Source organism: Aquarana catesbeiana, linkage group LG02 (assembly GCF_042186555.1).
Source record: "Aquarana catesbeiana isolate 2022-GZ linkage group LG02, ASM4218655v1, whole genome shotgun sequence".
NCBI lineage: Eukaryota > Metazoa > Chordata > Amphibia > Anura > Ranidae > Aquarana > Aquarana catesbeiana.
The window spans coordinates 770,497,592-770,512,829 of record NC_133325.1 but is presented as its reverse complement, the minus strand read 5'-3'; the positions used below and the strand labels follow the sequence as shown (position 1 = coordinate 770,512,829).

Here is a 15,238-nt window from a genome sequence, read left to right as displayed (position 1 = left end):
CAGAACAGGAAGTGAGGCACCACAAATTACAAAGAAGGAAGCAGAACCTGAATCTGTTAAACAAATATGTCTTTTTCCTTTTTTTAAATATAATTGAATAATTGATACATAGGCAGAAAGATTTTTACACAGTAATACACAGGTATTATAAATACACAGGTAGAGATACAAAAGACACAAGGTAATACAGTTCTGTTCTGGGCACACCCTAAACAACCTGTGCGGTGCCGACTCCCTGATATTTCACAAAAGCCCCCCCCCAACGGGGCTCCTAAAAAAAATAAAAATAAATGTAATAAAAATAATATTGTAAAAACGAATTTTAAAAAATTGATACGGTCCACTGATCTGCTGATATACACGCACGTGTGTTTGTGCTCTGGGGCGCACACTCTAATGCAATGGGTTGCGCCCACCAATAACTGTACATCATCAAATGCATTTTGCAAGTGCAAGTAGTGTAAATACCTGAATATGACCTGATACCAGCCTTATAATCCTTTGTACAGGGGAAGGGAGAAGCAACACATGAAGCCGATCAGTTCATGTGCTGACCTGAGGCATGCTAGACATGTGCAATTCGGTTCGTTCCGAATTTGTTTTTTAACGAATTTCAAAAAATTAGTTAATTTGGAAATATCCAAATGAACGAAAACCCGTTTAGCGAATTTTTCCTAATATTCGTAATTTGAATATTCAAAAATTGGTAAATTCGTACATTCGTAAATTAGTCAATTCAGAAATTCGGAAATCTGAAATAATAATTAACTGATAATAACTTAACTATTACTAACTATTAAATTATAGGTATTGTAATTTCCTTTCAAATTTGGCTGTTTGTGAACGTAACAAATACGAATTATCCGAAATAACGAATGCCGCATCCAAACGAATGGAACGTAATGAATTAATAATAAATAACAATAATAATAATAAAAAATGTTATATTGTTATTATCTATTATTAATTTGTTCAGTTCCATTTGTTTAGATGCGTCATTCGTTATTTTTTGGATAATTCGTAACTTCGGATGAATTTGTATTTGTTACAATCACTAACAGCCAAATTTGAAAGGAAATTCCAATACCTATCATGTAATAGTTCGTTACTATTTCAGATTTTCTAATTTTCAAGTTTTCGGAATTTCGAATTTCCAAATTTCTGAATCTTCTAATTTACGAATATACAAATTTTTAATTTACGAATGTACGAATTTACTAATTACGATCATAACGAATGGTCAGAAAAACGAAAAAAAAACCCCAAAAAAAACCAAACAAACAATGAAACGAAAACAAACACATTTTTTGGCAGTGCACATGTCTAAAACATGCTGATAGAAGGAGAGAGCATAGCAGTGTTAATTTTGGCAGCAAATTTTAATTTAGTTTTAGTCTTAGTCTTAGGACTAAAATGGCATTTTAGTTTTAGTCCCATTTTAGTCTTCTGCAATTGTTTTAGTTTTAGTCGTATTTAGTCAACTAAATCTCCAGTACATTTTAGTCGACTAAAACTCAATTTAGTCGTCTGAAATCTAATGGGTGTAATTAAATTGTAATGCATTAGTTAACATTTCTCTACAATTTCCAAACTCATTATATACTGCTGGAGTGAAAAATCTTGTATGTTATTATTTATGGTATTGCGGTATGAACATGCACTACAGACCAGTGTTCATTTTGAAGTCAAATTTCAATTTAGTTTTAGTCTTAATCTTTTGACTAAAATGCCATTTTAGTTTTAGTCGTATTTTTAGTCATCTCAATTGTTTTAGTTTTAGTCGTATTTTAGTCGACTAAAATGTTTTATGCAGCGTACACACGACCGGACTTTTCCGGCAGAAAAGGTCCGACGGAACGAATCCGTCGGACATTCCGATCGTGTGTGGGCCTTCATTGGACCTTTTCTGTCAAAAAATCTGACGGACCTTAGAAATAGAACATGTTTCAAATCTTTCCGATGGACTCGATTCCTATCGAAAAAGAAAACGTTCGTCTGTATGCTAGTCCGACGGACCGAAAACGACGCAAGGGCAGCTATTGGCTACTGGCTATCGAACTACCTTTTCTAGTCCAGTCGTACGTCATCACATTTCGAAACGATCGGACTTTGATGGGATCATGTGTAGGCAAGTCCGCTTCGTCGGAACTCCGTCGAAAAGTCCTCCGGAGTTCAGTCCGAGGAGAAGTCCGCTCGTGTGTACGTGGCATAAGTCATTTTAGTCGAGAAAATTAACCCTGGAGCATAGTGACAGAGAGATGAATGCTTTAGTGTGCTGCTTCTCCTTTCACTGTCCAGTCACAAGCTGTAGATCAGCTTTGAGTTTATGTGCTTTTTTTTATTTATTAAGTTTTATTTATTTATTTATTTTTTTTTAATTTTTCAGGTGAGGCTCTGATAGAAAAGAACCATAAAGTCAAGGTTGGTGATGCTGTAACAATGAGATGCTACCTGCGGAGCCCAGAAAACGTCACACAAGTTTCCTGGGAGAAGAATAAAGAGAACATCGGGATATACAGAGCTGGACCACCGAAGATTGAAGAGAAGTTTCGGAAGACAGTGCATTTATGTCGGGAGTCTCCGCATGTGTCTGCCCTCACCATATTGAAAGCCGCTGTTAGTGATGAAGGAGAATACAAATGTTTGTTCAACAGTTTCCCAATCGGCTCCACACAGGGGACAACCAAACTACATGTCCACAGTAAGTACAGCCACGCCCTTTTAAGAGGAACTCTGGACTAAACCGATAAATATACAGTTTGAAATGCACAGGAACGTAGATTGGTGGCAAAAAAAGGAAAAGCCCATTTTCAGTGAATTAGTTTGTCCTTTTTTTTTAATTGTGTGTGTTTTGAACATTTTTCTCTGAGCCTAGCCCAGTCACCTATAATAAGGTATTTACTAAATCCAAAGAGCAAACATGATCTGTAATGTCGTGTACACACGATCGGACTTCTCGTCGGAAAAAGATATGGCGGCTTTTCCGACGGGATTCCGCTCAAGCTTGCCTTGCATACACACGGTCACACAAACGTTCGCTGAACTTACAACTGTCAAGAACGCGGTGACGTACAACACTACGACAAGCCGAGAAAATAAAGTTCAATGCTTCCGAGCATGCGTCGAATCGTTTCCAAGCATAGCGTAGGACTTTTGCGCGTCGGAATTGCCACAGATGATCGCATTTTGCGGATAGGAACTTTTTCCGACCGAAAAATTGAGAACCTGCTCTCAATCTTTTGCTGGCTGGAATTCGGCCAGCAAAAGTCCGATGGAGCATACACACGGTCGCATTTTCCGACGAAAAACTCTCATCTGTCTTTTGCGGGCCAAAATTCTGATCGTGTGTACGGGGCATAAGGGTGGGGTAAGAATTGAATGAGAAAAAAATGCAATTAAGGAACCAAAATGTTTAAATGGAATCCCCTAGGACAGCATTCCACAACCTTTCTGGTAGGGCCGTCTTAATAGCATCATGGATCCCTGGGCAAAGTAATACTCTGGGGCCCCCTATCAGCTTGCCCCAATTTACACACCAACTTTCAAGAATTAAAGTATAAATAGTTGATAGAATTAAGCATATGTTTATTAGTACTTTCAATAAAATCGATTTTAAACAATAAGAAAACATGTCATAAAGCAAAGACTAATCAACACAAAGAACATAGTATGGGGGGAGGCAGAAGGGCACAGTACAGGTTCTGGGACACAGCCATCCCGGGACAGCTTATTAAAAAGCGTGACTGTCCCAGCAAATCTGGAACAGTTGGCAAGTATGATGTAATGTAAGATTATCATGGGGCCCCCCATGCACCTGGGGCCCCTGGGCAGTACCCAGGGGTGCCCGTGCATTAAGACAGCCCTGCTTTCTGGCCCCAGGGCCCAGTTTCATGGCAGCCAATTTCCCTAGGGATCGGGGGGGGGGGGGGGTGGGGGTCTGGGGTTGGTGTTTGGTGTACAGGTCGGTGGTGGGATATTCACTGAGTCTCTGTCCTCAGCCCCCCTTCACATCACAACCCCCCTTCACATCACAGCCCCCCTTTATATTTACAGTGCAGTCCCCTTTACATTATTGTAACGGACTGCACTGTAAAGGGGGCACCGTGATGTAAAGAGGAGTGTACTGTAATGATTACAGTGTCCCAGTTACAGTGCAGTCCCCTTTATAATACAGTGCCCCTTTACATTAATGTAACAGGGACTGCTCTGTAAAGGCGGCTCTGTAATGTAAAGGGGGGGCTGTGATGTAAAGGGGACTGCACTGTAAAGGGGGCACTGTAATGTAAAGGGGACACTGTGATATGAAAGAGACTGTACTGTCATGATTACAGTACCCCTTTATAGTGCAGACCCCTTTATATTACAGTGCCCCCTTTACATTTCAGTGAACCCCTTTATATTGCCCCTGCAGTCTGGCCCCCCTTTCCTCTCCCCCCATTCTAACCTCTGCCTCCCCTGTACAGGACTCCAGGCTGTGCTCAGTCCTTGTCCTCTCCCAGCAGGGCAGGGAGAGGGAGGAGCACTTAATTCCGATCTGCAGCTCCTCCTGCTCCCTGCCCTGCTGATAGAATGACATCATCAGGCGGGCGGAGGAACCAGGAGAGGACACACAGGCATGGCCGCACAGCAGCTGGTGAGCGGCAATCGCAGTCTGTAACAGCCCTGTGCAGTCCGCGGTCGCCACACACCCTCAGCTGTGCGGCTCAGTCAGCAGCAACCCAGCCCCTGTCCTAGGGGACCAAGAGCCTGTAGCCCTTGGTCATGTTCTGATCATTGGCCCTGTTGAAGGTTAAAAGCACCTTTTCTGCTGGCTTTAGCTCCACCCCAGTCTGGAGACCAATTTATGGGTGCTCCTGTAAGGGGAGATACAGCTAGCATTGAACCCCCCACCCTCCATCTAAGATGACTGTTCTTATACTGTTATGAATGAGCAATCAGCCCCATGGACTTTGTGAACTATCTGTGGCTGCTGTAAACATACACAGGCCCAGCAAATCGATCACACAGTCCCACAGTGTTGAGTGTACTTTTACTATTATGAATGAATGGACACACAGAGCTGTGACTGGGCTCAGGAACCCCCATAGGAAGCTGCTTGACAGGAGGGAGGGGCCAGGAGTAGCAAAGAGGGACCCGAGAAGAGGAGGATCCGGGCTGCTCTGTGCAACACCAACTGCACAGAGGAGGTAAGTATAAAATGTTTGTTATTAAAAAAAAAAAAAAAATGAGACTTTACAATCACTTTAATACACACACGCACAGTATTATACCAAATTCTTTGTCAAATATAAAAGATGAGTTTGCGTTGAGTGAATAGATGCCAAAAGTGCCAAGACTCATAATTGCGTGCACAAGTTAAAATTTTTCACAAGTGACATTTTAAAAGCCTTTACAGTTGATGAATGTAGAGATAATCGTGACTGATGACCCTAGAATTCTTAATCTCACTGTGACAGTCAAGGTGATACCTCACATATGTGGTGCAGTTGCTGTTTACATATGTGTGCAGGACCTACATGTGTGTTTGCGGGAGGGGCGCTTGTTTTATTTATTTTTTAACTTTTTTTTTATCATTATTTATTTATTTACTATTTTTATTTATTTTGTTCAAATTTATTTTACACTTTTTATTATAATTTTTTTTTTAAATGTAACTTTATTGCTATCACAAGGAGGTTAACAAGCCCCCCATTGTGATGGCTTTGGGCAGTGACAGTACTGTTTATGGAGACATCAGAGATCTATTAGGCCCCTGATGTCTACCTTGCCTTTCAAAGCATCTGATCAAACACGGCGTGTACCAGCCAGGGAATAACGGCACTGGAACCAGAAGTGACTAATCCTCGTCACTTCTGGCTTAAATAGTCGCAGAGCGGGGGGTGGATAATTCCTCCATCTCCACTGTGGGCAGCTGACCCTACCATTCACAGCAGTGCCGGGCTCCCTAGTGGAACGGGAGAGCTCAGGAACTGCAGGGGGCGGCTGGGTTGGGGCCCTTCCGAGCGCTGTAAAAACTGTAAAGCCATTTAGAGCACTGTAGCCTCCCTGGCGGTTTTCTCGAGTGTGGCTCGGGGTTAAAATTCAGTACCATTAGCGGTAACCCCAAGCCACACTCGGGATCGCATTGCAGGATCCTGGGGCGGCGTTACTTACCTTGTCCCCGGGATCCTGCGATGTCCCCCGCTGTGTCTGCGGGCTCCGTCCTCCTCCGAAGCCTCTCTGTGCCAGGCTCCGTTCCCTGCGAGCGGCGCGACGCACGGGGGCGGAGCCTGGCGGCAAATTAAAAAAAAAGTCAAAAACATAACACATACAGTACTGTAATCTTACAGATTACAGTACTGTATGAAATGATTTCACATCCCATTTGTCCCCAGTGCTCTGGCCCATGCCCTGCATGCAGTTTTATATGATATACACTGTTCTTTCTGCCTGGAAACTGGAGATTGTCCATAGCAACCAAAAAGTGTCCCTTTACGTCAAAAGTGGCTTTAGACCAGCTAGAAAACAGCGATAGTAAATTAGAACACTTGCAGAATTGAGCGATAGTGAATTGTGGGGAAATTTATTTTATTACTATTTTTTAAAATTTTTTTTAATTATTTATTTTTATTTATTATATTATAATTTATGTTTTTGTGTTTCAAACTTTATCATACCCGGGATATCTACTAGACTCTGGTTTGGACAGATTTAAGTGTGTTATTGTTAAGATTTACAGACCTACAATATAAAACGCCAAATTTCCATGCAAAATAATGGTACCGCTTTCAGCACCTAAAATCCGAAATAATCATACCGCCAGGGAGGTTAACTGGAAAGCCAGTTTACAAATTTATCTACAAAATTGTACCAGGATCAAGGATGCAGCCCATGATCCTGGTATGCCTGCTTGCTGCCCAGGCCTTATATACAGTATATATACACTGGGCAGCAAGAAGTTAAAGTTAAGTCTAAAGTTAGGCTTTAATGGTGAAGTCCCCATAACAAAGTTATATCAGTAGGTAATGAATGAATGTCAAGAAATCCAATATACTTTTCTTCGAACTCTAAATGTCTATTCTTTCTTTTGTTTAGGTTTTGCAAACCACCTCCAGCCTGAAATCATCACCCTGACTCTCACTCTTGTATTGGCTCTTCTATGGCTTTGGTGGTGATAATCATCATTGTGCGTGAAGAGGAAACGCTTGCGGAATCACTAATACTAATTACCCAATAAGCTGCCCGTCAGAGACATTTATAGCCTTAGAAAATGCTGCTAGACAGACGAGGTGCTATGGGGCTACCAAAGAGTAGCGGCAGTAGATGGCCCCAATTCTGCAGATAACAATAAGAAATGAGACTATGGTGTTTTATCTTAGACCTCCCAAGAGTGTCATTTATAAAGTAGTACGTACATTGGGCGTGGTGGTTTTGGAAATTTTCTATTGTTTGAAAACCAAATGCTATGCACTGGAAATCTGCTTTAAAAGGGAAACCGTAATGGTTTTTTTTTGTTGATTGTATTCGATTTAGAATGCCTTAAAAATGTAAATGTTTATTATAAATTATGTATGTAATCTTATCTTTATCTAACTTAACGTTACCACCAACGTACCACATATGTGTGGCAGCAAAAGGGTGGGCTTCAATGCTCACACGCCACACAAAAATGGACAGCACAGTGATCGAGCTATGAAAGACAGTTTTCGGTATCCGCCAAGAACGACTCCGAATCATTTAACCACTGTAAAAGCCAATCACAGTGACCACATGAGCACCAATCTCTCCCCCCCCCTTCCCTCCCATGGGGGGACAAACTCTGCAAAAAAACATACAGAAAGCGCACCAACCAGTGCATTATCCCAAGGGTAGTATATATACAGTGGGGATAATCATTTTTTGATCCCCTGCAGATTTTATAAGTTTGCCCACTTACAAAGAAATGAAGGGTCTATCATTTTTATCATGGGTGTATTTTATATGAGAAACACAGGATATCAACCAAAAATCCAGAAAAAAAAAAACCACATGATACAAATGTTATAAATTGAGTTGCAGTTCAGTAAGTAAGATACGTATTTGATTCCCTACCAACCATCAATCATTTTGGCTCCCAAAGACTGTGGCTACAGTATGTGGTCATGTGGTACACAGATTAGTCCTGTCAATGTAAGAAATTGCTCCTAACGACAGTTTGTTCTGTGTATACAGTATTCTGTGTATACGAGTTACATACATCCGACTTGCGAACGACTCCTACTTACGAATGGGACGGCGGGCACATTCGACGGAACCTTTTTTGATGTTGGCCACATTCGACGGAACCTTTTCGATGTTGGCCACATTCGACGGAACCTTTTTCGACAGCGGCCACATTCGACGGAACATCAGAAAACGACATATCTGCCGTTCTGCCCATGCTGTTCCGACTTACGAACGTATTCGACTTAAGAACAAACCTACAGTCCCTAGCCCATTCGTAACTCGGGGACTGCCTGTAAAAGACACCTGTCCACAGAATCTCTTTCTTACATTCAAACATCACCATCATGGGCAAGACCAAAGACCTGCCAAAGGCTGTCAGGGACAAGATTGTAGACCTGCACAAGGCTGGAATGGGCTACAAGACCATCAGCAAGAAGCTTGGTGAGGAGACAGCTGTTGGGACAATTATTCGCAAATGGAAGAAAGTGTTTTTTTTTTTTTTTAAATTGTGGATAGTGTGGAGAGGGTTTAGAACACCTGTCAGATTTTTATTGCTATTTGTCCTCCTGGCAACACCCTCCCGTTTGGGAGAGTTTTTTTCTCTGTTTGTCCTGGTGATCATTATGCCCTGTACACACGGTCGGACATTGATCGGACATTCCAACAACAAAATCCATGGATTTTTTCCGAAGGATGTTGGCTCAAACTTGTCTTGCATACACACGGTCGCACAAAGTTGTGGGAAAATCCGATCGTACTGAACGCGATGACGTAAAACACGTACGTCGAGACTATAAACGGGGCAGTAGCCAATAGCTTTTGTCTCTTAATTTATTCTGAGCATGCGTGGCACTTTGTGCGTCGGATTTGTGTACACACGATCGGAATTTAACCGATCGGATTTTGTTGTCGGAAAATTTTATAGCCTGCTCTCAAACTTTGTGTGTCGGAAATTCCGATGGAAAAAGTCTGATGGAGCCCACACACGATCGGAATTTCCGACAACACAATCTGATCGCACTTTTTCCGTCAGAAAATCCGACCGTGTGTACAGGGCATAAGAGTGAAAGAATCCAAAATTTTGGGTTATCACCAGAACAGGAATACAGGGAAAATCTTCTAATGGGGACACTACTTCTGGTAACAACCAGGGACCCTCACTAATTGGATGAGTTTTTCTCATTTCCTGTTTTGGCTATCGGAAGTGAAGATAAATCTCTATAATGGGACACAGATGGCAAAAAACAAAGGGGTTATAGCTCTTCCTTACTCGATCCAAAAAAAGAAAAAATGTTTTGACTTGTCACTCATGACAGTTAATTCACAGAGCACTGTGTGTTTTTAAATAGACAGCACAGCAGAATGTGTTTACTTTCAGCCTCTCTCTCTCTCTCTCTCTCTCTCTCTCTCTCTCTCTCTCTCTCTCTCTCTCTCTCTCTCTCTCTCTCCCTCTCTCTCAACATTTAAAAATGTCTTTTTTCAATTAAAAGTAAATTAAAATGAAATGAAAAATAAAATTTAACAGGGTGTTCCTGTCAAACGCAGGTCAGAAAATTGCGTTTGACGTGATCACCTGCCTCTGTTCGGAGAGAGGGACGGGGTAATCCAGGTCTGTTTTTAGTATAACAGCTAGAAGAAGAAGCTTCTGTAATCACACCTGCATACAGCTCACTTATTGCTTGCTACAGGTGGTAAATTTGAACAAATAATATGGAATATTTAATATTTAGCTGATTAAAACATTTTTTTTTTTTTTAGTACTGAATGTAGTACATCATATATATTTGGTGCATACCTAAACATTCCCTTTAAAGTGCATCACTACATGCTGTATTTTTTGCTCAGTAAAACTGATTTTGTGTCATGCAATACAATTTGTTCTCACAAATCTATTTTCTGATTACAAAACAGAAGAGATGGATATGTCCTTTCACAGAATACATTTGTGCTAAATATGATCTGTGGAGTTCGCGCTACAATGTATTTTCAATTCTGTGTGGAGGTAAACAGGGGAAGCCTAGAGCTCCACCTACTGGCTGGAAATGAGAAAAAAAAATTCTTCAAATGCAATATTTCACATTTACGTGAAAAAAAAAATAATACATTTTTTTACAGTTAGGAAATAAAATGTAAACTTGTACCAAACCTCTTTGAATACTGCTTTTTTTTTTTTAAACACTGTACTGAAGTATTTATTTTCAATAAAAGATTAGCAAAAAAGCGTAATTGCCTGTTCTTTGATACACACATTCAAACTGCTGTGGGGTAATGAAGTAAACTTATAGAGTAAACTAAATAGAAATCGGAATTGAATAAAATATATGGAAAGTGTTATGCCCCGTACACACGATCGGACTTTCCGACAACAAAACCGTGGATGTTGGCTCAAACTTGTCTTGCATATGCACGGTCGCACAAATGTTGGCCCAAAATTCCAAACATGGGAACGCGGTGACGTACAACACGTAAGATGAGCCGAGAAAAAGGAAGCTCAATAGCCAGTGCAGCTCCTTCTGCTTGATTCCGAGCATGCGTGAACTTTTGTGCGATGGACTTGTGTACACACGATCAGACTTTCCGACAACAAGTTTTGTTGTCGGAAAATTTGAGAACCTGCTCCCAAACATTTGTGTGCGGAAAGTCCGACAGCAAATGTTCGATGGAGCGTACACGCGGTCGGACTTTCCGACCACAAGTTTACATCCAACATTTCCCGTCAGAAAGTCCGATCGTGTGTACGCGGCATAACAGTCAAATATCGACCCTTGTTAATAAGACATTTAAGGTAACCAGTAGTTCATCCCAAATGGGGTGATTTAGGTGGCTGCCCAGAGCCTAGGGGTCCTAGAAGACCTCCCCATACCAGTATTGCCGGACCTTCTGTATATATTTTTTGGTTGTTACTTACACAGGTGAGTGAGAGCCTAGAGCAAGTATGCAACAAGTAAAAGTGTATTTAAAACCAAAAACTTTTTTAGTTGAAGGTAAAGTAGGAAAAAGGTTTAAACCCATAAAAAAAAAAAAATTAGGAGATCTCTCCAGAATGAAAGGAATTTTCATTTTAGAGAGTTGCCATAGGAGCAGGTGTCCCCTTTGGTGGATTTTCCCTCAATTTTTGCTCTTGGGACAACATTTTGGATTTCCCTTTACTTTCTGTTACCAGGACAAACGTGACTCTACTGCTCGTGGTTTCACTGCTCATTACACTTGTGATTTTTTTTTTTTTTTTTACCAAAGACAGGTAGCAGAATACATTTGGCATAAATTTGCGAAGAAATTTGATTTTAGTGGATATTTTTTATAACAGAAAGTAGAAAATATTGGGGGGTTTTTTCCCCAAAATTTTCAGTATTTTTTTCATTTATGTAATAAAAAATATAAAAAAAACCCAGTGGTGATTAAATTACACCTAAAAAAAATCTCTATTTGTGTGAAAAAAAATTATACAAGTTTGAACAAGTATGACCGCACAATTACCAGTTAAAGTAGCACAGTACAGAATTGCTAAAAATGGCCTGGTCATGAAGGGGGTAAAACCTTTTGGAGTTCAAGTGGTTAAAAATATATCAATAAATAATAAACAGATATAATGCATCAATTTGAAAAATAAATAAATATATATATATATATATATATAATACTGTATATATAATATATATACTTTTCTTTAAAGTATATATTTTCCCAAAAATTGAGACAAAAAAAAACGTGCCATGCCTCTTACTAAATACCTTGGACTGTCTACTTTCCAAAAAGGGGTCATTTGGGGGGAATTTTTTACTGTCGTGGCATTTTAACATCAGTACATCAGAAATGATCTGATGATCTTTCACACAAACCAATTAATATAAACTTATTGGGATTTTTGTTTTTACCAAAGAGATGTAGCAGAATACATGTTGGCCTAAATTTGTGAAGAATTTTGATTTTAGTGTATATTTTTTTATAACAGAAAGTAGAAAATATTGGGGGGTTTTTTCCCCAAAATTTTCAGTATTTTCATTTATGTAATAAAAAATATAAAAAAAACCCAGTGGTGATTAAATTACACCTAAAAAAAAATCTCTATTTGTGTGAAAAAAATTATACAAGTTTGAACAAGTATGACCGCACAATTACCAGTTAAAGTAGCACAGTACAGAATTGCTAAAAATGGCCTGGTCATGAAGGGGGTAAAACCTTTTGGAGTTCAAGTGGTTAAATATATATCTATAAATAATAATAAACAGATATAATGCATCAATTTGAAAAATAAATAAATAATACTGTATATTATATATATATATATATATATATATATATATATATATATATATATATATATATACTTTTCTTTTAAGTATATATTTTCCCAAAAATTGAGACAAAAAAAAACTGACATGCCTCTTACTAAATACCTTGGACTGTCTACTTTCCAAAAAGGGGTCATTTGGGGGGAATTTTTTACTGTTGTGGCATTTTAACATCAGTACATCAGAAATGATCTGATGATCTTTCACACAAACCAATTAATATAAACTTATTGGGATTTTTGTTTTTACCAAAGAGATGTAGCAGAATACATGTTGGCCTAAATTTGTGAAGAATTTTGATTTTAGTGTATATTTTTTTATAACAGAAAGTAGAAAATATTGGGGGGTTTTTTCCCCAAAATTTTCAGTATTTTCATTTATGTAATAAAAAATATAAAAAAAACCCAGTGGTGATTAAATTACACCTAAAAAAAAATCTCTATTTGTGTGAAAAAAATTATACAAGTTTGAACAAGTATGACCGCACAATTACCAGTTAAAGTAGCACAGTACAGAATTGCTAAAAATGGCCTGGTCATGAAGGGGGTAAAACCTTTTGGAGTTCAAGTGGTTAAATATATATCTATAAATAATAATAAACAGATATAATGCATCAATTTGAAAAATAAATAAATAATACTGTATATTATATATATATATATATATATATATATATATATATATATATATATATATATACTTTTCTTTTAAGTATATATTTTCCCAAAAATTGAGACAAAAAAAAACTGACATGCCTCTTACTAAATACCTTGGACTGTCTACTTTCCAAAAAGGGGTCATTTGGGGGGAATTTTTTACTGTTGTGGCATTTTAACATCAGTACATCAGAAATGATCTGATGATCTTTCACACAAACCAATTAATATAAACTTATTGGGATTTTTGTTTTTACCAAAGAGATGTAGCAGAATACATGTTGGCTTAAATTTGTGAAGAATTTTTATTTTAGTGTATATTTTTTTATAACAGAAAGTAGAAAATATTGGGTTTTTTTCAAAATTTTCAGTATTTTTTCATTTATAAAATAAAAAAAACCCAGTGGTGATCAAATACACCAAAAGAAATCTCTATTTGTGTGAAAAAAATGATACAAATGTAATTTGCTTATAGTGTTGCATGGCCGCACAATTACCAGTTAAAGTAGCGCAGTACTGAATAGCTAATAATGGCCTGGTCATGAAGGGGGTAAAACCTTCTGGAGTTCAAGTGGTTAAATATATATCTAGAAATAATAATAAACAGATATAATACATCAATTTGAATATATATATATATATATATATATATATATATATATATATATATATATATATATATTTTTTTTTTTTTTTTTTTTTCTTTTAAAGTACATCTAAACCATATTACAAAAACATAATATGTTTCAGATTACTAGCCCTTAGACGTGGTGGCTGCATTAGTTACCTTTTTTGAGGCTATTTTCACCTGGTAATCCTGCCAGCAACACACTTCCTGTCCTAGGGTGACAACACCCACTTGTTGCCCTTTTGCATCTGGACAACAGAGACATGATAGGACAACAGAATAATATTAAATGTGTGTAAATATATATATATATATATATATATATATATATATATATATATATATATATATGTATTAATTTTTTTACATTTTGTTGGACCTCTTTTTTTCATTCTTATCTACTTTGTAACTATATGAATAGACGCTGACCATAGAAAGGACCCTGACAGTGTAATATGGTTCCTCCCAGCCCTGTAACGGAAACTTTCGCTGGACAGCTTGGCCCGTTGCAGGAAGTGGAAAAACAATGGGTCTATTGGAAACTGTTCAGAAAACTAGTATTTAATAATACAAAAAATGTTGCCTATAGTTACACTTTGATAGATTTCAGGCAAATGAAACTACCTCTATTTCAAAATATTTTTCTTCAATATTTTAAAGAATATATATATATATATATTTTCTAAATATGTTCAACTGCAGTTCCACTTTAAATACTGAATGGAGCATTGGGAAAGAACGCATTGGGTGCCCTCCATGTATATACCTGGCAATACATGTAGAAAAAAACAAAAAAAAACCCATAATATACAATTGCCACCTGCTACAAAACTAGAAAAACGATCTTTAATATTAAAATGTACTACAACTTTATTTTTAAAGATCATTTTTTGAAAACTCATTTTTAAATATAGGCAGAACAATCAAGAGCCACCACAGTACAGAATTAAGTCAGCATTTTTTTCCATTGAGTGTTTTATAAAGTCATTGTGAAGCAGTGCTTATCATAAGGACTTTTCAAGGGCCAAAAATAAATAAATAACGGTACTTTCCCTAAAAATTAGTGAACACTCCTAGTTATGATTCAGAACTGCCTTTTCTCTAATATACTATTTCTTTTATGTCTCATGGACTGAGTAATAATCATCCGGGACTCTCACTGAGCTGCACAGGGATAGGTCATCTTTATCTTCCCGATTCTTCATATTCCTGAGCAACAGGAAGGAACTCCTACACTGCCCTTTATAGATATTGGTCCCGGGCCAGAGATTTTCCTGTCTTTGATAGTTAACTTTCTTCCACTTGGGAGAAAAACATTTGTCATTGTCACTTTTGTAGAAAATAAGGAGTATATTATTTTAAACATGACATAAGTTTAGGAAAAATGGAAGGCAGTCTTCAATTGAGCTGAGAGAATGGTGGGAAATGAAGTGAAGGGAATGTAATATCTCAGAGTTATTCTTTGTACTGGATCTTGG

At 38.0% G+C, this 15,238-nt stretch overlaps 1 protein-coding gene across 2 annotated transcripts in view; it reads left to right on the top strand.

Moving 5' to 3' along the window:
- Positions 1 to 9,640, top strand: part of LOC141129339 (CD226 antigen-like) — a 37,585-nt gene extending 27,945 nt beyond the window's left edge. For both annotated transcript variants that reach the window (XM_073617313.1, XM_073617314.1), the window contains exons 4-5: positions 2,387 to 2,701; positions 7,075 to 9,640. In XM_073617313.1, the coding sequence (XP_073473414.1) occupies positions 2,387 to 2,701; positions 7,075 to 7,154 (395 nt within the window). In that variant the 3' untranslated portion in view covers positions 7,155 to 9,640. The remainder of the gene's footprint in view (positions 1 to 2,386; positions 2,702 to 7,074) is intronic.
- Positions 9,641 to 15,238: the final 5,598 nt, after the last annotated feature.